Source organism: Sinocyclocheilus anshuiensis, unplaced genomic scaffold (genome assembly GCF_001515605.1).
Source record: "Sinocyclocheilus anshuiensis isolate Anshui unplaced genomic scaffold, SAMN03320099.WGS_v1.1 scaffold292, whole genome shotgun sequence".
In the NCBI taxonomy this organism is placed as follows: domain Eukaryota; kingdom Metazoa; phylum Chordata; class Actinopteri; order Cypriniformes; family Cyprinidae; genus Sinocyclocheilus; species Sinocyclocheilus anshuiensis.
The window spans coordinates 1,158,615-1,180,490 of record NW_015555757.1 but is presented as its reverse complement, the minus strand read 5'-3'; the positions used below and the strand labels follow the sequence as shown (position 1 = coordinate 1,180,490).

General features: G+C 38.1%; 1 protein-coding gene across 1 annotated transcript in view; it reads right to left on the bottom strand.

Annotated features, from left to right (window-relative positions):
* LOC107673862 (uncharacterized) overlaps nt 1–21,876 on the bottom strand; it is a 56,492-nt gene that overhangs the window by 7,918 nt on the left and 26,698 nt on the right. Inside the window, exons 7-18 of the mRNA XM_016467671.1 lie at nt 19,861–19,941; nt 19,730–19,778; nt 11,207–11,355; nt 10,370–10,497; nt 8,074–9,499; nt 6,228–6,288; nt 5,858–6,113; nt 5,308–5,357; nt 5,069–5,178; nt 4,458–4,608; nt 3,609–3,743; nt 2,343–2,435 (exon numbers count right to left, since the gene is read on the bottom strand). Coding sequence (XP_016323157.1) covers nt 2,343–2,435; nt 3,609–3,743; nt 4,458–4,608; nt 5,069–5,178; nt 5,308–5,357; nt 5,858–6,113; nt 6,228–6,288; nt 8,074–9,499; nt 10,370–10,497; nt 11,207–11,355; nt 19,730–19,778; nt 19,861–19,941 — 2,689 coding nt within the window. The remainder of the gene's footprint in view (nt 1–2,342; nt 2,436–3,608; nt 3,744–4,457; nt 4,609–5,068; nt 5,179–5,307; nt 5,358–5,857; nt 6,114–6,227; nt 6,289–8,073; nt 9,500–10,369; nt 10,498–11,206; nt 11,356–19,729; nt 19,779–19,860; nt 19,942–21,876) is intronic.

The window sequence follows — 21,876 nt, the reverse complement described above, 5'->3', positions numbered from 1 at the left end:
AGTACATTTTCAGGGTTTGTATTGTTTCCAGAAGGCCTCTTTATAGCCAGTGATGGGGTGTAGTTACTGAATAATTATCATGTTTAGACCTTAAACCCACTTGCTGATTAGAGCTGATTAATTCTTCCTAACAGGGCTGGATTAGGAGATTAATTGAGTTTGACTCTTATACAAGGTAGGGGGTCATGTGTTAGGGTACAAATACAGAATGCCCACCACATGTTTGGTCTGCAAGGAGAATTTATGCCTAATACCATTTACTGCATTATTGGGCTGCTCTCAGATCATGGAGGGGGCATATAGTCATACGTGAGGTACAAACTGAAATTAAAACCTGATACAAAATGTTGAAATGACGCTTTATCATATTTAGTTTAGTGTTGATCTCAGCTCTCCTATGACTACATACTGTACATTAGACATGGCCTAGATCTGAGTCTTATAATCGCAATAGTCTCAGACCAGAGCTCAGCCTATTTTTAACCAAATTAAAGTCACATTTCATTTTTGTGAGTTTGCTATTTTTCTTTGGAGTATAATGAGAATTAATAAATTGTACAGGTCTTGGTCTTAGACTCGAGAGGCCTAGTTTTATTCTTGACTCCAACTTTTCCATTTCTCAACAATCATTGCATAATCTAATCTAGAAACTCCCCGAATGCGTGATCCAACTCAAAAAGAACACCATGTTCATCATTACCAATCATAAACACAGTCAGCAGAGGGTGAGAAATGAGGCAGAGGAATAACTCTGAATGCAAATGAGAGACAAAATCTTTAAAAATGAATATTGACAAGACAGAGTTCAGTGATGTATTCCTGTTATCTTTCAGAGCAGCTGTGCATGTAATTCCATGAATGATAAATTACTGCTAATGAAAAGGTAAAATAAAGAACATGTCATGGAGAATGTGCTGAAGCAGCATGTGAACTGTGTCTGTGAGACTATTTCAGGAAGAGCGTTATCTAATAATGTATGTTAAAATATTGAATATTTTAAGAAGACCATCAATTCAGGTTAGTCATCACTGAACCTCATTACTCCATTACTCATTACTTTTTATATATGAAAGCACTCCATAATCCTAAAATGTATCAGTACTATTCCAGAAATACTTTTGATACATTAAAGATCAACTCTATTTTGGAAATGCAGTCTAGAGATTATTCAGGGGCAGAAAAAATACCTGTGGAATACGGGACGTCCTGTGACAGAGTTTGCTATCTGTCTGTGTGACAGAGTGAGACAAAACATAACTATTACTAAAAAAAAACAAAAAAAGGAGATAGATATATAGATGGTCAAATTAAATGTTAGAAAAATGGGTTAGAATTGATGTGTGTTAATTCTTTTTTTCTTTCCTTTTTTTTCAGTGAACAGAAAGGATAAGAGAAGGATAAGATGTTTCTTGTTTGTAGACCTAGTTTTCTGACTAATGGTGGTTTAGTCTAATAAAGGTGGTACAGGGACAGTGGGATTAGAATATATAGACTAGACCTAGTTAGACTTCAAAGGGGATATTTTCTGTCCTTCTTACTTTAGCCATGCGAGAACCGTTGAGATTCCAGTGACGTGGGCTGGGCTTCTTGAGGCGAGACTGTGAAGCGTGCAAGATAACATCATGAGAATGGAGTGGCAAGAATATGAGGCATGTTAGAGGGGTTGTAGTATGTGTGCACGTTCGTGTATACGAGATTAGTTTATTCCATTTCCTGTACAAATGCTGAGACAGAGGTGACGGTCACTCATCCAACATGACTGAAAGCAGATCTGAGCTAAGCTTCATGTGAAGCCACGCCAGTGGCCTAGAACCAGGCATACAGATGGTCTGTATGCCCACTGCCTTCCAATGAGTTAGTGTAAATTAGTAACAAATCGAAACCAGTAACTAGCATGAATGTGACGAGGAATTCATCTATAAACATTCTGCTTAGGAAAAGCATATAAATGATGAAATCTGCAAACCATTCATATTTGATGTAATAATATAGAATCTATATACAGCGTAAGTTTCCAAGTCACATTGACCTTTGTTTCTATGGATCTCCAGTCCAAGCGAACATGCAGGATTGTCACAAAGCCCTGGGAGAAACACACCTCTTTTGCTCAAGAGGGTGTTGGATTGGGAAAAAGGAGTACCAATCGGGAGACGGGTTAAAGTACCAGGGGTGAGATGTCACGTCCACAGTATGGTGAGGTAGTTTATGGGTAGGTATTCACACTCATACCCAAGGGTGCAGTCAGGGGGCTCGGTTCAAAAGGGGGTATCACACACACACACTTGTGCTTGCATATGCACACACACTCACACACACGGGTGTGGGCTGGCTCAGCGCAGTACCTGAGGGGACACAGTGGACAAAGTGGGGCTCTGAGAGATGTTTTTGGCTACCTGTAGAGCCTCTATCCTCAGGGCTGCGAGCACCAGCTCCTCCTGGGCCACAAGGGAGGGTTGAGGGGAGGAAAGGGGGAGTGACCCATGAAGTAGGGATGGGGTAAGGAGGAAAAGAGGGGTTAGTGTTGTACTGGCCTCACACAAATACTAAACCTGAGGGGGAAAATCTTACATATACTGTACACACACAAACAGACACTCATACACAATTTACTGTGAATGTTGTGTATGTGGTGAGATCCATCGACCCTTTCTAGGAGTTTTATTAATAGCATGTATTTTTTTAAAGGGATAAATCAGCCAAACTGAAAATTCTGTCTTTCAGTGGAACACAAGTGGAGATATTTATCAGAATATCTGAAGATATACCTTGTGATAACAGTGAATAGGGACCAGGGGCTGTTGAGCTCTAAAAAAAAAAAAGCACCATAACAGCAATATAAAAGTTGTCCATGCGAATTATCAAACTTCAGAAGACTTGAAACTATACAGTTAAAATATTTGCAGACATTAAGATTTTTTTTAATGTTTTTGAAAGAAGTCTCTTGTGCTCCCTCCTAAAAACAGTTACTGTATATTGTGAAATATTATTAAAATTTAAGTAACTTTTGTTTTTATTTTAATATATATTTTTTTTTACTTCATTTATTCCTCTGATGGCAAGCTATTACTTCAGTTTTCAGTGTCACATGATCCTTCAAGAAACATTTTTTATTATGATAGATTTTGCTGCATAGTATTTTTGTGGAAACCATGATTTTTTTTAGGATTCTTTAATGAATGGAAAGTTCAAAAGAACAGCATTTATTAAAAATAAAATTTGCAACAATGTAAAAGTCAATCACTTTTGATCAATATAATGCATCATTGCTGAACAAAAGTATTAATTTCTTCTTCTTTTTTTTAAATCATTCCCCCAAACTTTTGAATAGTAGTGTACTTTTATAGTGCTTTTTACTCATTTCGGAGCTTGAGGATGAATAAATATGACAGAATTTTCATTTTTGGTTGAACTATTCCTTTAACATCTCCTGACCCCAGCACTAGGGGAAAAAAAATGGGAGACAACACAAAGCAGACAAGGAACATGAAAGACTGGAGGGACAAACAAACACACAGTGAAGCACAGCTGAATGAAGACACGCACTCTCACACACACACAAAGGACCAGGGAAGAAGAGATAGTTGGCTGGTAGGCTTCTCTCTACACACCTGCAGTTTTTGAGCGAAGACAGTGGGGTTGGTCTCTGCCAGATCAGGCTCCAAGTAGCTGAGAGGGGCAGGTGAATCAGACAGCCTGTCTAAGAGGAGCAGATCTGAGGGATCCATGGGGCCCTGGATGGGGGACTGCATTGGGCCCGAGAGCAGAAGAGGGACAAGAGGAGTAGGAGGTGTCTTGGTGTCAGTGAGGCAGGGCAAGCTCGTATTTAGCCTAGTGCATCCTAACACTTCTATTATGGGTTTACAAAGCTTATGAATAAACAGTCTGCGGTACTGATTCAGGTGGGGAGACCCTGAGTAAGCTGCATGCCTAGCAAAATAATTGTCTTAAAGGGAGAGTTCACTCAAAAATAAAAATTCTGTCATTATTTACTATTGTTATGATTGGAAAACAGACAGTTATATAAAAAAGAGGAGTGTACATTGGTCAAAAATACCATCCTTTACCATGAATTGAAATTAATTAATTAATTAATTAATTAATTAATTTAATTTAATTAAATACCATTCAGGAATCATCCTTTTGTGTTAAACTGAAAAATTACAGCATACGTTTTTGAAATACCATGGGGGTGAGTAAATAATGACAGAATTTATTTATTTATTTAGGATGCACTGTCCCTTTAAGACTGAAAACAAAAATGTGTAGCATTGTAAATGCATCAGATAAGCTGTGCAATCATTAGTATTAACAAAATAAAAATAACCCCATCTTCACACATTTGTGGTGGTTTTCATGCATTTTGACTGTATGAGCTCCACGTTATCTGAGCTAATGAAATAAACACACTCTTAAAGGTGCTGAATCTATCTTTCATTGTTTGACTGGTTTACACTTACTGCTCCATCTCTCTCGTTGCTCTGCGTTCGATTCTGAGACTGACTGTCCCTCTTTCTGCTTTTCTCTGAGGCCATGGAGTCACGAGCACCATGTGGTGGCAGCACAGGTGATTTCCCCTGCGAGATCTGAGCCTCCATCTCCTCAAAGCTCCTGTGAAGCATCAGACCAACACAATTAAACACATGGAATACACTGCCAAAGTACAGTAAAAACATTTTAAAGACCCCATGGGAATCGAGTTGATACTTTAAAAGTATTAGTAACTTCAAGAAACATTTTTTAATTAGTAACAGAAGTGTACCGCCCCAGTGACAGTTTTGTACCTTTTTTCTGAGAGAATGGTGTACTCCAAAATCCACCTTAACAAATATATTCCTTTAAAATAATCTTCATGGTTTTACTGTTTGTTTACTTTTGTCAACATAATGGTGCATTTATGTAGTCTAGCAGCAGGTGCTAACTGACAGACGGATTTCATGTTTGAATAGAAAATATTTTCACACAGACTACTACTAATCTACTAATCTCAAGTCATTTCATTGTTTTTTAAGCAATATATGATACAAATAATAATATATGATGTTAGTTTGTGTGTGTGTGTTTGGTTTACCCAGTGAAGGGAGAATTGGGCTCTGAATCTTGCATGTTGGAAGTCTTCGTTGGACTGTCTGTCACAGAGTCCAGCTTCAGATAAAGTGATGGTTTCTTCACAGAGAGAGGCTGTAAAAAACATTCATGTATTCACATAAATACAAAGCTGTAATTTAACATTAGTCACACACACTTGCTTTTGCTTTTGTAGAAAATTTCCCTAAGTTTAGTGTGTCTATGATTCAGGTAGATACTCACAGGTGCGGAGGAACCAATCTTTTCCATGTATTCAATCTCATAGTCTGTAACTGCAGAAAAGACATCAGAGAAAATGAGAGAAGATATGACAGGTTAAATGTTTTATAAAGGTTATGTTAGGACTTAATAATAATATAAGGTTTTCAAAGAATATTCTTTCTATGCTGATCATCAGTTCAGACTGACAGAACCAATATGAGAGTGACACTATAAATCATCTGCCTCTGTACTACTGACCCAGTTAGTCTCAGGCAGAAACTGCCCTAGGGCGCAAATGGTTCCCTGTAGGTCAAAGGCTAATAAAACAGGTCAGCTTTGGGTCATTTGGGGTTATAGGCAAACTTGTATCACAAGGGGTTATCTGATGGGTGAATCTCACAAAAACATTTTACCCCAAAATCAACAGAAAATAAATGTCATTTTGACATAGTCCTCTTCTTACTCTTCCAAGCGATCTATGTAAAGTAATGCAGGACTGTGGACAGAAAATCCATGACTCATGTTTAGAGATAATGTAGTAACATAATAAGAGACTCCTCCACTCTCTCACCATCACTCTGTGTGGGTAAACTGTTCTCGTTGACAAAAGTTGTAAAGTCAGTCGGCTGCGGGAAGTCTTGGGGGTCAGAGTTCAGCTCCAACTCTATGTCATGTCTAGTCCATTTCTGATTGGTGGAGGAAGCCAGTTTCTCCTCATCTGTGGCGTGATCTTGTGAAGGCTCGGGATTGGCATCAGGCGAGTGCTCCTGCAGGTGATTATGTGTGTGTGAAGTGGAGGGCGAGAGTGGAGAACACACAGGACAACACTGTTATGATATGAGGTGACAGCGAAGGGGAGAAACAGACCATCTTCAGAATGAACATCTGCAGTGACTGTGTGAGTGTACTGTAGGTGAATGTACTCTCATGTCTTAACTTACTTGAGCAGACGGCTCAGTAATCTGAGTCCTCTTTGGTGATTTCTTCACTCTAAAAGTGTTACTGTTTAAGAAAACAAGACAGAAATGTGTGCTATCAATCTAGAACAAAAGACAACATCAAAACAATTTTTTTTTCAATCAGCATATAAATCTTTTTTAAAAACCCAACTGTGTGCACACCAACCACCACATTTATTATGCACAGCAGTTTTCTGACAGATACTATACAGATAATGTTCTACTGAATAAAAGTTTTAGTTAAATAATACATACCTGTTGTGTTGTTCTGATAAAGGTTTAAAAAAAACCTTTTGACAATGCAAATATATTGTAATTCTTACAGTAAATGATGGTGCTTATTATTAAGGATTAAATCTCATGAGTTAAGATTTTACTAGCACGAAATATAATGGATTATTCAAGGTTTACATCATGATTGATTCTTCTATTATTGGGTTTATATCAATGTTATGTTTTTCAGTTAGTTATGTTCTTGTGTAAATGTGTTTTTTATAGAAAACATACATTTTTTTCTAATACAGTCTTTACGAATGGAATCATGGCAGGAAATTAAGACCAACAGCTACTGGAGATGAATTGGAAATATGTCTTGCAAAAATTCAGCGATTATGCAGTAAAGATTTGTGGTTTAGAATTAGAAAATAAAAACAAAAAATACCCTTAATGCTCCACAGTCTCTGCCCTGACCCACTTAGTATTAATCCCTGTAGCCCCTGTTAAATTGCTCACTGACCCCAGAAAGTGACAGATGCCTCACATAATACGAGCATTTCAAATCTTATTCTGTTGCTGTTTTTGGCACATTTCATAATGTAAGTGTGATGTAAATATTTCAGGAGTATTGCTTCACTCCTCATGTCAAATCTGAAAAGACAGCTGTGTTGAAAAAAAAAATAAGGTGAAAACCCTGAATTGTGTGAGAACTGTGGAGGAAAGTCTGCAGCTGAGCAAAATATGTTAGATGGATTAATCTGAAACAAATGATCCAATAAACTCACAGTTTGAAAGTAATATTACTTAAAACTGCTCCCAAACAGCTGTAGACAAGGAAAATAATGTCTTGCTCAAAGGCACAATAAAGATTCCCTTGTCAACATTCCAGGTCTGCTTTCCTGTAATAAAACCTGCAACGTTTATTATCCACTAGGCCACCCTAAGGAGGCAGGATCTCTGAAATGAGTCTCATAAAAATGTTTGGATTAGGAATTCATTCAGAGATTTTAGAGATGAAATGTCGATCTTCATGTCCGTTTCATTGAAAAAAGCGCAGTCAATAAAGCTCAACTTGGATCACATGGACATTGTAACTCGATCATATAATGTTTTCTAGCCTAAAGTTTGTACCCCCTGTACACATTTGTTCCTGGAATCAACTGTACTTGTTTGAGGGTCCACTAGATGGCAACACATGCTCATTAGAGAATATCAAACATGGAGCCGAGGACGATGGAGGTGATGTGAATCAGTCATAATATGTATTAAATTGAATGATAAATCAATTGACATGAGCTCATGAGTTAAAACATGTTAAAGTGACATTTGTGTTAAGCTATATGATTACTTATGCTGATTTTTCCACCATCTCTCTACTTACAAGAAACAACACAGAGAAGAGACATTGCTGGACTTCCTGTGATACGCGAGATCAACAGACATGTGACAGAGGCTGACAAACAAGTACTAACACCCACTCACATATACACATGTATCTGACGATTTAGAAATATACACAGGAAAATTTACAAGAATTACATATAGTGCACTACAATGGATGACTGACACGATGATGTACTTTGAAATGAAAATAGCGTAAGTGCAGACTTACGATTTGAGAGGCTTCTTCTTGTTTTTGGCAGGTTTGTTCTGGTTGTGATCCTCCAACTCAACAATGTTATCATTGTCATTCTCGTTGTCATTGTTGGACTTGTCAAAAGAGGCAGCTTTCAGAGGCGCGTTTCCCATCTTGTTGGATGATCTGAAGGGATCGATTAAGTCATCAGAGGAATCAGGATCAAAGCTGTAAGATCCTCTAGACAGGCCAGGAGAGTTGGGGATACCAGTTCTTGAAGAAAATGGATTAATGTTAGGGTCATCCCACTTGATGGAATCAAAGTTATATGACCCCTTAGGGATCGGGATATCATCAATGTCATTTGTAAGTGCAGGGACAGGTGCATTGTCTAGCTGCTCTGTCTGGGGTGGAGGGGCCTTCTTAATCCCCAGTTTGGGCTTTCGGATGGGCATCTTGGCCCCTGGTTTCTTGCCTAGGATTTTAGGAGGAGGAGTATTGCGTGGCGCCTCTCCACTGTCCTCTGAATAGTCAAACTCCAGTCTGACTGGTTGGCACTTGGTGATTGGCTGTTCCTCAATGTTAATGGGTTGCTCTTTAGCAGGGGAAGAGGCACGAGGCTCCTCTACAGCAACAGGGGTGTCTGAAACTGATGTAAAGTCGACTTTCCTGCCCAAGACCGGCGAGTTGGCGACTTTACTGCCTCCTGTACAGAATGGGTCAATATTCTCAAAATTGTCCGGATCCCATTTGTAGGAGGCAATGGGAGGGATAGGAGACTCCTCGTCGTGGACAGCTGGAGCCTCAGGTACAGGATCAGGAAGCTCCGGTTGGAGTTGGCTCGATATTGAGAACGTAGTGATCTCCTCAGCCAAAGGTGGAGGACTCTCAACTCGAGTCTTTATCCTGTTCCTCCGCAGGGTACCAGCAGGACTAGGACTAGGGCTGGGAGAGGAACTAGGCCTCTCTTGGGTTTGCAAGGGGCTTTCGGGATGGGGTTTCCCTCTCTTTTTTTCTTCTGGTGTGCTGCTAGAGGAGACTGTTTTGGGAGAGGAATGCTCTGGGTTTGAGTTCTGCCGAGAAAGAGGTTTCTTCTTGAGGGAACTTGGACGGGGCTTCTTCACTTTCCGAAGGGTTCCTGGAGCGCTTTCTGTTCCTGTGCTGAAGGACTCTGCTCGTGAGTGAATGAGTTTTTCGGAGGTTTCTCCTGAGGGTTTGTCTCCTGGGCTCTCTAACTCACCAGACTGTAGGCTTAGAGAGCGGGTAAGAGGCGCTCGGCTTGATGGTCCAGACCCAAAATTAGATTTTGGGAAGGGGTCACCAGCAATTAAGTAATCTAGGTTGTAGGTGCCACTAGCAGCTATTGGTTTGTCCTCATCAAAGACTATGGATTGAGAGCGACTGAGAGGTTGAAGCTGTTTCGGCTCTTGAGCTTCACTGGCAGAGATGTCAGCAGTGGAAGCTGTGAAGATAGAGAAGGACGTGTTACTATACATGTTACTATACATTTTGAAAACAAATCATGCTTTCAAGATCACAGAATAGTACTCACAGATTGATATTATTTTATGTTAAACAACTGAAGAATTTAAGAAGCATAAAGTATGGAGTATTGTTTGTTAGTTTTGATTTATAGCCCTTTCTTGAAAAAAAAAAAACCATTCAGTAGCAATACACTGTATATCCACTAGAGAGGGTACAAGTGCAGTGTTTGATAACAAAGACTACAGTACTCTTGTCAGAGAATAATGGAAGTAAAAAGGCAGCCTTTTTAAACAAAATTTTAAGAACAAGAAATAAAACAAACAGGAATACTGATTAAAAATATATAAAGTCATGAATAGAAACAGACATATTGAATAAAGAATTTAATTAGACCTCCATCTCTTTGTTTCCAACAAAGCACAAATTAACATCTAAACATTGCATATAACATATTCTAGCTTTGGTTCATATTTCTAGCTACAGATACTTAGATACTAGATAACTAGATATAGTTACTTAGTTTTCCATAACACTTCCTGAGCTTTAGAGTTAAGAATAGTTAGAATAGAATAGTACTATTTACTCTTGCTCTATGCTGTGTGCTATAGTATTTATTCACTTACTATTTATTGTCATTTAATATTGTCCATTTTTGACTTTATATTAAATATTACAGAATTTGTTCAAAACAAGACACAGTGTCACTATTTGTCAATGTCCTGCAATCTTAAGCATTTCAAAGTCCAGTAAACCCTCCTGAAGCTATTCAAATGATAAATAAAATAACTTGACTCCACATAAGACAATCTGTGGTATGAATTGTAATGGAATGGAGATCTAAACGTACCTGTGTGTTCTGGGGACAATGCCTCTGATTTGGTGCAGGGGGGCTCTGTTGAGGGCACTGGTGGTGAAGCAGACTTCACAGGGGTGGTGGACTCAGGGGTTTCGAATGCTCCGTCTGAGTCTGAGCTCCTAGAGAAGAGACAATGAGACAGAAGAAAGTCTGAGTATATTGAATTAAGAGTTGATTTAATAATCTAATTGAAGAATAAACATCACGTCTGTTTTGTTTCCATACAAAGAAGCTGCATCAAATCCACACACATCACAGCTCATATTTACTCTACACGATGGATCAAATAAATTCAGATACTCCTAAAGTATATTAAACAATCATTCATCGTGTGCCAGATCTTATAAACAAACGCCTGGATCAGCATATGTCTAGTAGGCCCTGGTGGATTATTACAGATGGAAATTAAAGCGCTGAACCTGCAGCTAGGAGGAGACCAATAACAGCAGCTCAAACACATATTATGCTCAGTCATGGAGTCCATTTTCTTTCATTCACTATATTCACTCATTATTTGATTTTAAACTACTGAGAATCACAGTGGAGGTGCTATTTTCACATATTTATGTCATTTCAGCCAAGACTGATGATGCCCATGTTGCTTTTTTATGTCAATACAACACAAAATGTCGGTTTGTGAACCTTTTTTTGGTCTTGGCATCAGCATATACAGTAATACTCAAATCTGACATGTAATATGTGATAGCATAGGTGAAAACATTTGTACAAATACAGCAACAAAGCCGCAGCCTCAGACAGATGTGCAGACCCCCACCCAGTCTCACCGCATTAGTCCCTGTCCTCTCTCTGCTGTTACCCCATGCTCACCTCTGCCTGCCATGGATCATGTAACCATGTCTGGAGGTCCAGCTGAGGTGCTGGACAAGCCCTAGGGCTGGGTCTGCTCCATCCTCTCCAAATGTCCCTCCCAGCAGTGTGTCCCAGCCCCAGCGAGCCCACTGCAGCGGAGACAGAGCCTGCCACGCGCTCACTGCCATATCTGCCACCGATCACTAATACACTTTCCCTATTCCCAATGGCAATTCCTGAAATCTGAAGCTTTGATTCTATCTCTTTGTGTGTTACATCCCCTTCTCCACATCCCTCCCTCTTTTTCAATATTGTACGCTCTCTCTCCCTTCGATCTATCGCTGAAGGTAGGCTTTATCCAAATGAAACCCGTTGCAGATACTCGCCACTCGCAGACTCACTGCTTGGCTCTCTCTCTCTCCCTTTAACTCATCCTCAGGCACGTTTCCCTCCCCCACGGTGAGGAGAAAAGCAGACTTCCCACTCGGGCTGTTGTAATATAAAGAAAATCAGTGTTTTTCTATATATTTTTTCCATTACTCCTCCATCTTATCTATCTCTTTCTCTCTATCCAAGCTGAAATACCAGCTGTAATGCAAGAATAGAACAAAACAGGATTTTTCTATTAATTCCATCATGATTTTCTTTGTCTGAAGTCATGTTTTCATTACTAGCATCTACAGCAAGGACTTGGCTGGAGTCATACACACACAGTTCTGCTGCATCAAACTCTGATGAATGTACTGATGCTTTCAGTGCAGTGAACACACCCATTCCATACTGAAAAAAACTGCACATGCTTTGGATGTTAGTCCTCAGCATGGGATGCGAACCAGGGATCTTAACCAACAAGACAATCTAGACTGGGAGCAAATCAGCATGAATCAGCCTTCTGGTATTTTCAGTAGAAATGATTCTGCATCTGACCAGTGTACACTTACAAACACGAGTTGCATTTGTCAGCATGTCAAAATGGTAGTGGTCCTCCATGGTAAGTCACATTTTTACGGTCAATCAACAGTTCATTCATTTAAATACTGTACCTACAGTATTTTTAAATTAAACAGATGCCAGGCTTTTCATTAAAGGTGTAAATTAATATACTGTGACAAAGGGAATGAGTGAATGAGAGGTAACAATAGTCTCCATGTTTAACATTTATTTCAAAGTACAGGTCAAACCCAAAATCATTGGGATGTAATGCTCTAATCTGATGCAAATAGAGAATTAGAGCAATACAAACAGTATGCTTCTTACAAGTGTTGCAATACTGTATACCGTTTATATTACAATATTGATTTGTATTCAAGGACAATATTAATATTACATACAATATACTTCAAAAACAGATGGCAAGGAACATTTCAAAAGTCTTCCAGTCTAATTGCTTTCAGTGTGTTAATGACACTGGGTGAGATAATTATCGGTTGATGAGCGTTTCAGCCTGTGCAGGGATGTTTTCACATATCTGGCAAGCACACTGTTGCCATGGTGACAGTGCTCTCTAGACATATGCTCCCATGTGCTAGACCAGTGAATCTCAACCTTTTGGCGTACCGGACCCCAGTCCAATTCAGAACCATCCTCAAGGACCCCCAGAACAAAATTGACTCATATCATTTGTGTCTTTGTGAGGACCAAATGCAGTCAAGTATAATTCAAGTTAGCTGACTTGTCCAGTATTTGGCCATATCATCAGCTATATTGGATTTTTCTTTCATGGGAACATGTCATGTCAAAATATACAAAAATTTATACTTTATACGGACCCCCTGGCCTTATGTCAAGGACCACTAGGGGTCCACGGACCCCTGGTTGAGAAACGCTGTGCTAGACAACGCACACACTGGCAACAAAATCCTGGCCGAAGCCTCAAATTTCATTCTCTTTCACATAGATCCACATATGCACAGGACGTCTAATAGCACATATAAAAACCCATTTATTTCGTGGAATGGGAAAATAAAACACTGATTTATTTCTGAAAAGTCTGCAGAGGAAATTATGTGGAACGCTGTATCATCAAGTTTATGTTCCTCTCGGGGTTTTAAAAAACTAAGAAGAGGTTTTCCACATCCTACTCTTTCATATTTGAAACTCTCTTCTAGATGGTGGAAAATATATATATAATACATCTCTGTTAATTAAATCTTATTTAACATTTTAATAATGCTACTGAGACGGGAGTAATTGCAAATTCCAGCTGTAAATTTAAAATGCAGTAAATGAAAATAATCAGCATAAGAATCTACAGATGCTGCAGAACAAAATATCTAGTAAACAAGTAAGCATCTGAATGAATGAATGAATGAATAAAATGAGTTGAGAAAAAATGAGAAAATTGAAAAGCTAAAGGAGACAGAAGACATGAGGGATTTTTAGGTGAATTTGTCTGCTTGGAGACAGCCAGGCTTGTCTGGCACAGAACAGCACCGCTGGGTTCTAGCCACAGACACTGCTGTGAGCGTGACAACCCACAATACTGTTCAAACAAAGCTAACCTGAACCAAAAGGACAGCTATTAGTCTGTCAGAGAGGAGAATGATTAAAAACAGCTCTCTACATATCTGCATTATAATGGTGTTAACATATCACTAACACGATACTTCTGTAGATTATACTATGTGCATGTTCTATAATTCTCATTATAAGCATAATTAAACTTGAAATAAGATAAAGAAAAAAACACCTTGGTTTAAAAAAAAAAAAAAAGGTTGTGCTTTGCTCATTTTTATGCCAGAGGGTACAATATGTACTAGAGATTGAAGTAATGACAGAGGTTGACCAGTCGAGGGAGACAAAGACTGCTCCAACTGGTGTATACTACAGCAATTGTAAATAGTATGCTAGTATGCTATTCGAAACATTGCCCCAGTTTCCAATCCTAAATTAGAAGTTCCCAAAGTAAATTTAAATACATTTTTCATCCAAAGACAGAAGAGTATATACACATATCTCAAAATGACCAATGGCTATCAGTGTTTTATGAGGTGATCACTCCTTTTGGCAGTTTTACACCTAGAATTTATTCAACACTTTATTCATCTCAATATAAACTGATTAAACAGTTAAATCACAGAGCTATAATACAGGCATTAGAGACATAATCTCTGGCAGCTCAAGTTGAAGTAACTCTCAGTGTGATTTTCCCAGTCTTGATAATCAGCGATTCAGTTCCACATAAGATGTGATGCTTACATCATGCTAAGAAAGAAAACTATATTTTATGTTAATTATTATTAATATTTCAAGTCAGAAATCCTGCAGTACCACAAAACAGTGCAAAAAACTGCAGGACCAAGGTTCCTCAGCAAAGTACTGCTTCCTCTCTGTAGGAATACAGCAACGTACCAGCTTTCATCACCAGAACTATCAAATAATTCAGGCATACTCTCAATATTTTATGTGTGCTAGATCTCCTGCAGCACTGAGCTTATGCCATGGTCTCAGCGGCTTCATAGGAGTGATGAGAGACAGGGAGGAGAAGCTACTGGTCATATGCATCACCAAATGGGGCATCTCAAGCTGATTCACCACGTTGCTCATTTTGACACTAGGTTGTCAAAAGAAATAATGGATGTCTAATGGACTCATGGTGACATCACACAGTGAGACATAACGTTGGAACAAAAGTACACATGATTGCTGGATGCCCCTATGACAGCCCTATTGTAACATGTAATACTGCATGAATAACAAAATGGTCCTTACAACACAATAGCAAACTCCAGATAACCTGAAAGTCACAGAAGTGATGGTTAGCCAATAGTACATGACCATATACTGTATGTATATGCTAGTCAAACAGTTGAAAGAAAGTGCAGGTCACATGATTACAGCCTTCACAGAGTTGAATGCTTAGCAGTGCATGAAATCTCCTGCAGTGTACATGTTTCCCAGTAGATCTGAATGTCAGTGCTCATGACATGGCATCAGTATTCTAAAGTGGGTAAGTGCTAGTGACTAAAGTCAGAACTGGAATATAAATATAGAGATTTTCATTAAAGGGGTCATATGATGCGATTTCAATTTTTCCTTTTAACTTTAAACCGCATAAACACATTTCATTACACCAAATACACCAAATAATGTTCTTTTTAGCAGCATCATATGACCCCTTTAAATGACTGAAAAACATCACAGTGTAATGATGATACAGATATTTTTCACATTTTATTATTTTTATTTTAGATATTTTGCCACTAAACTGATATGAGAAATGGAAAGGAAACAGGGAATTATGGGTAAAAGAGAGACAAAATGGCACATAAAAAAACTATTATTTTATATTGTATATTATAGTAAGTTGATTTATAATTTTATTATTTTATAATTTATTGTTATTTAGAAATTAATAAAGATGCATTAAATTGATCAAAAGTGACAGTAAAGACATTTATAATGTTACAAAAGATTACTGTTTGAAATAAATGAGGTTATTTAGAACTTTATATTAATCAAAGAATCCTGAAAAAAAGTATATTAAGCAGCACAACTGTAGTTATCAATGATAATAATAAGAAATGTTATTTGAGCACCAAATCAACATATTAGAATGATTTCTGAAGGATCTTGTGACACTGAAGACTGGATTAATGGCTGTTAAAAAGTCAGCTTTGCCAACATGGGAATAAAATACTTTTTAAAATATATATTTTTTAAAACGTTGTTTTATATTGTAATAATATTTCACAATATTACAGTTTTACCATATTACTGATCAAATAACTGCAGTTTTGGTGAACATATTTATTTTAAAATATATTTTAAAAATTACATATATTAATAATGATGAGATAGAAGTGCATCAAGTGCATTACAGTGCTTATGCAGAGCCGAAGACAACTCTTAATGAATGCCAAAGGAAAATAAAAAAGTAAAAATAAAGGCTTGTATGGGGGGGGGGTAATTTTTAATTATGAATGCAAGATTTTATAAAAGGCAATGCTTAAAGGTTCTTCCATCAGATTCCATTTTGTCATGAGCTACTGGTGCAGTAGGTGAGCTAAATGACTAATCTAATAATATCAAGCTTTTTGAGTAGCAGTTCATACTCCCACGTAAACTCTGCAGGTTCTTTTATGTAAGAATTCTTAAAAGGGGGTTGCATAAGCTGGGGGGGGGGGGAAATTTTTAATTATGAATGCAAGATTTTATAAAAGGCAATGCTTAAAGGTTCTTCCATCAGATTCCATTTTGTCATGAGCTACTGGTACAAGTAGGTGAGCTAAATGACAAATCTAATAATATCAAGCTTTTTGAGTAGCAGTTCATACTCCCACGTAAACTCTGCATGTTATTTTATGTAAGAATTCTTAAAAGGGGGTTGCATAAGCCAAACTTTAGACGCTAAAAGCTATGTTAGTCATGGCTGAACGAGCAACACTGTATGGTGCTGCAATACTTTTACTTAAAGCACAGACCTCAGAGCAGGTTCAAACTTTCCCATCATCCCCAGCTGTGTTGCCTAGAGCAACAAATTCCAGGATTTTTTGCACAAAGGTCAGTTTTAGCAGTAAAATAACCATTGTGGCCAACAGGATGAGGATTAAATGCAGTAAAATATCTTAAATGTTAGAATGTGCTTTATAAACAAAGACACACAATTTTAAAGGAAAAAAAAATTATCATCATTTACTCCCCCTTATGTTGTTTTAAACCTGTATACTCTTATTTCTTCAATGGAACACAAAATGAGCAGAATGCCTGAACTGCTCTATTCTATAAAATAAAAGTGTATGGGGACCAGGGTCTGACAAGCTCCATAAAAGACTAAACAACAACATAAAAACATCATAAAACTAGTCCATTGTGCAAGCAATATGAAGGCTTTGTGCAAGCCAAATCAAATTTAAGTTATTATTTACTACATTTGGGCCTTGAAAATCTGTGGTTACTAGACTTGTGCCGGTATTCGGTAATGCGATATGTCACGGTAATGAATATGCACGATATTGTTATCGTGGGCTCTTCTAAATACCGTGAATAATTATATATTACAAGTTATTCAGAATTTTGAATGCATTTTAAGAATACTTTTCCCATCAACTGGTCAATTTTTTGTACTGGTTTTGTACTGCAAATGATGACAGAATGTTCATTTGGGTGAACATAGGTTTATACTACAACCCAACAGGGATATGGAAACACCACTCCACCTACACAAAAAGTTTTTTTTATGATCAATGCCATTGTGCTTTTCTGAATGTCTACAACATAAATAGCCTCACTCTCTCCTCTCCCTCTTTCCCCCTCCCCCTTTTCTCCAACACATCTCAGTGTTCTATTTCAGCAGCATCTCTCTCATTCTCTCAATGCTGCAGCATTAGCCTCCATCCCCCACAAAAACACATATCTCGCTCTTATTAAATACAGCCATTACTCCCCCATCCAGTCATCTGCAAGCCCGACAGACGAACACAAACGTCATTATGCAAAAACACACGCAGAGCCTTACTAACGCCAGCAAACGGCTAATGTAAATAAACATCATGTCTGATTGTGACATCACAATGACACAATAACAATCCCCTCCTCCTTTGTGATTGCAGTTTCTCTGACAAATACTATACTTGTTACTTATTTTTCTCACAGCACAGGCATCGCTGAAGGAATACTCAGATGCAGACTCAAACCAGGTGAGCAAACCAGGTACTTGAAAACAACAACACCACCAGCGACGAAAATGAGGTCATCAAGAACCCTCCTATCTACTCCTCTGGTTCTTACTCACATGCTCTCGGGACGCTCCTGAGAGGGACAGGGGGGCTGTCCGTTCTCAGCGGACTCCACTGCTCCCATCCTCTGCTATATGATCTCCACTGGCACCCGTCTCCCTCCTCCTCCCCTCACCCTGCGCCTCCTGTTCCTCCACGTCTCTCGTCCTGAGGGCCCTTTGGCTGGCGTCAAACACACTGCTTTGCTGCAGTAGATCTGGAGCAGATGGCATCAGGGACATATGGGCGACCTACACTCAGCCCTCAGCATCCCTTACTTTAGCACTCTCTGACTCCTTCCTCGTCTCCGTCTACATTGCATCAGGGGAAGGCTGTGTATCCTTGACAACAATAGAACAGGACTGCTAAGCCTTATGGGTAGAGATGTGGAAGGATGCGAAGAGCAAGAGAAGAGGGAGGGAATAAGCGATGCTCCTGCTCTCTAGTCTTCAACTCTGTCTTCTCATTGGCTTGTTGTGGCGTTTGGTGAAGCGGCTGCTGGTTTTCTCCATAACCCCTCCCTTTCTAACCCCCTCTCTCTTTCTCTCTCTCTCTCTCTCTCTCCCTCCCCAGGGACCTGAGTGCTTTAAAAGATGAGCAGCTTTTCCCTGTTGATCTGAGCTCTCTTGTGCCGATCAGCACAGCGAACGCAAACAATAGCCGACCCCATGCCAAGCTGAAAGACACAGGTCTCTTTTTCACACACTGAGACACAGAAACGGAGGCACGCGGTCACTCCTGTCTTTTGTTATGTAACACGTTTCATAGTTTCTCTGTGTTTCTATTATTTTTGTATTGCCCTAAATCACACCATCTCTCCCCTGTGAAAGTAGAGTGACATTGCAGGTTTCTCACATTACAGAAACTTAACTGGATAAGAAACATAACTCTCAGGGTCTACTTGGGGTCTGAGAGACCCCTAGGGCATTTAGTAGTATCTTGAAAAATATACTTTAAAAAAATGAAAATTTACTTTATTTACTTGTGCCTTGTGCCGTTCCAAACCTGTATGACTTTATTTCTTCGGCGGAACATTGGAACCCACTGACTTTCATTGTATTGATCACAAAACACTGAGATTTCTCAATATATCTTCTTGTTCAATGGAAGAAAGAAATTCATACAAGTTTGGAACAACAAGATGCAGATGGTGAGTAAATGCTAAAAGAATTTTCATTTTTGGGTGAGCTATCTCTTTAATAAAGAAGAATTTGTTTCTTTCTTCATGATTTTTCATCATCTGACAGTATAAACAAAATTTCAGCCTGATAACATGCATCAAACATTAAAAATGTTACATTACTTCTGTACATAAATAAAAATGCAATGAATTTTTACATTCTAAGAATGTAAAAAAGATTCTAGAAAGTGCATTTCTACATAGTGAGGCTTAAAGCTTCAAAAATGCCTGTCAAATGGGTGTTGATGGGGTCAGAGGAACATATTTAAATAATTGCCCATCATGAAATCAACAGAGTATACAGGAAAAACAATGTATCTAATAGCAACATCCAAACAAATCAACTAATAAAGCATAAATTAACTGCATGTACATCAGACCTGAGAACTCTCTGATTTACTACTGCTGTTCTCTCATAGGTTTCAGATCTTTCTATTTGCTCAGGTCAAAGTCATGATATATCAACCCCCCTGAGAACAGAAAGAGGTCATGGGAGAAAGCAGCCATCAGTCCTGATGTTCTCAAATGACAGATATATTCAAAATCGCAATGCATATATTATGAAAGGGTCTGTAGGTGTGATCTGGAAAAATGAGAATGAAAATGAGAGACAACTCAAAGAAAAGCTAATCCATATTGATTTACAGCATGAGACAACAGCAGTTGTGGGGAATTGGGACACTGGTGGGGGCATCTGAAACATGAGGAGTATAAATCTATTGTTCACTCATAAGAAAGCAGAACAAAGAGCTTTTCACACAGATCTGCCTATTCACTTGCAGTATAGAGCCTGAGGACTGGACAGAGAGTAGGGAAAGTCTTCATGCCCCAAAGTTAACTGAAGCTTTGTTGTGTTCCTGTGTTAAAGAAACAGAGATTAGCTAAATTAGGATGAACCTGAAACCCTGAGCCAGGAGCCTTTTCTCCAAAAAGAAAAAGTGGGTAGTGACTCTTCAAGAAAAAAAAAAATGAAGAAATTATCGACTGCACAAAAATAAAACAAATATTATAAAATACAAAATAAAATATTGCATAAAGCATTCATTTTTCTACAGAAACACTGTCCAGCAAACAACAGCAATGGATAAGGTTTCAGAGAATTTGTTGACTAATGGTCCAAAAAGAAGGTAAAAAATAACTGATTTTAATGTTTTTCCACATTATTTTTTATGAAAAAAAGAACATTTAAAAACGTGATGACTATGTGGCTTGACTTGAATAAATAGTATGTTTATGTAAACATAAATATCATGTTACAAGTAGCAAGGTAAATAATGACCCATATGCCTTTAGCCCATAGAAAAAAACTGGTACTGCAGGAAAACACATTTCCTCTACAAGTCCACTGCCTGCCACTACCAAAAATTTTTGAAAATATCAAATGAAAAGCAGAAAGCAAAAATATGCACCAGTACACAAAGGGTGATAATACTGTAGATTGAGGGTGTTCACACAAATGAGATTCAGTGGCATGTTCTAAGCTCTATGCTAGTCAAGGTCACTGGTCCTGTAGCCAACCATCCTAATGCTAGAGACCACTAACCTTTTCAAACCTTGCATCCTATTATGACTTCCCTTCTCTTAGCTCAGCGATTTAAGAACATACGCTTTATTACTTCTGGAAAATTCTGTGCCAGCAAAGGAACAGTGTTCTATAGCATCTATATGCAGCTTTTGTTTTCATCTCAGCAGAAGCCAGTGGCTACTTTTCTCTCACTCTGATTTAAAAGAGCAAGAGTGATGAAAAAACACAGACGTCCATGATAAATTTCAGCAACAGTGAAGGGGTTTTTAAATACCTGTCACCAATTTAATGGCTGTCTGATTCAGACATCTGGAAGACATGAGACAGTGACGTTAAATAACTAATTATTTTACAAGAAAAGGCATTTACAACAATGCTGTAACACACAGAGGGATAGTCTATAGTGTGTACTGACAAATTCATCAGACACAGGAAATTTAAAATTTAATTTTTAAGCAGTGCAGCCATTGAAAGATATTGCAAAGGCAGTTTTTTTTAAATATTTATAACATGGGCTTTTAATATCTAGGCTGAACTAACAGTCAAGCATAGTACAAGAGTAAAGAGAGTATATTCATATTTGCTATGAATTATGAATGAATCAGTTGTTTTTTTTATTAGTTCGCTAATGAACAAATTAAGTTAAAAGACCATAAAACCCTTACATTTGTAAAACAGGTTTTACCTGTTTTAAAAACTTAGGTGTACTGTGTTCATATACTGGCTAAAAATAACAACGTCACTACTGTTAGCACAGCCGCCATACAGCTTTTTCACAGTCCTATATACGCACACACCATCAAACTGACTGACAGCAATATTTAAGGCATAATTAGATAAGTACAGTGTGGTTAGGTTTGAGCTAAGAGGAGCTGTGTTACACTGTTCTCTTTTAATAATGTTATCTTTTAATAATTGCAATTATTAGGGCCTATTGTCTCCTTTTATAATGTAAAATTGTTAACCATTTTGACTAAGAGTCCCTTTTCAAAGCTTCACTAACATAATTGTTCCATTAACTCAAAATAACTGCAATGGCTAACTGTGTTGCCATGGTAACTGTTGCTTAGCTCTTGTCATAGCTAGCTAAATGACATGGAATAATGGCCTACATAAAATGTGTAAAACAAAGAAGCCTGTTGTATGTGACCTATTTGGTAACTTTGTGGTAGGCACTATAACAAATTAGCACAAGCTCTCAAATTTAACATTGCCATGTTTTCATTCAGCTGTTGTAGGTGAGGCGCTAACACCAAGATGTTATCAG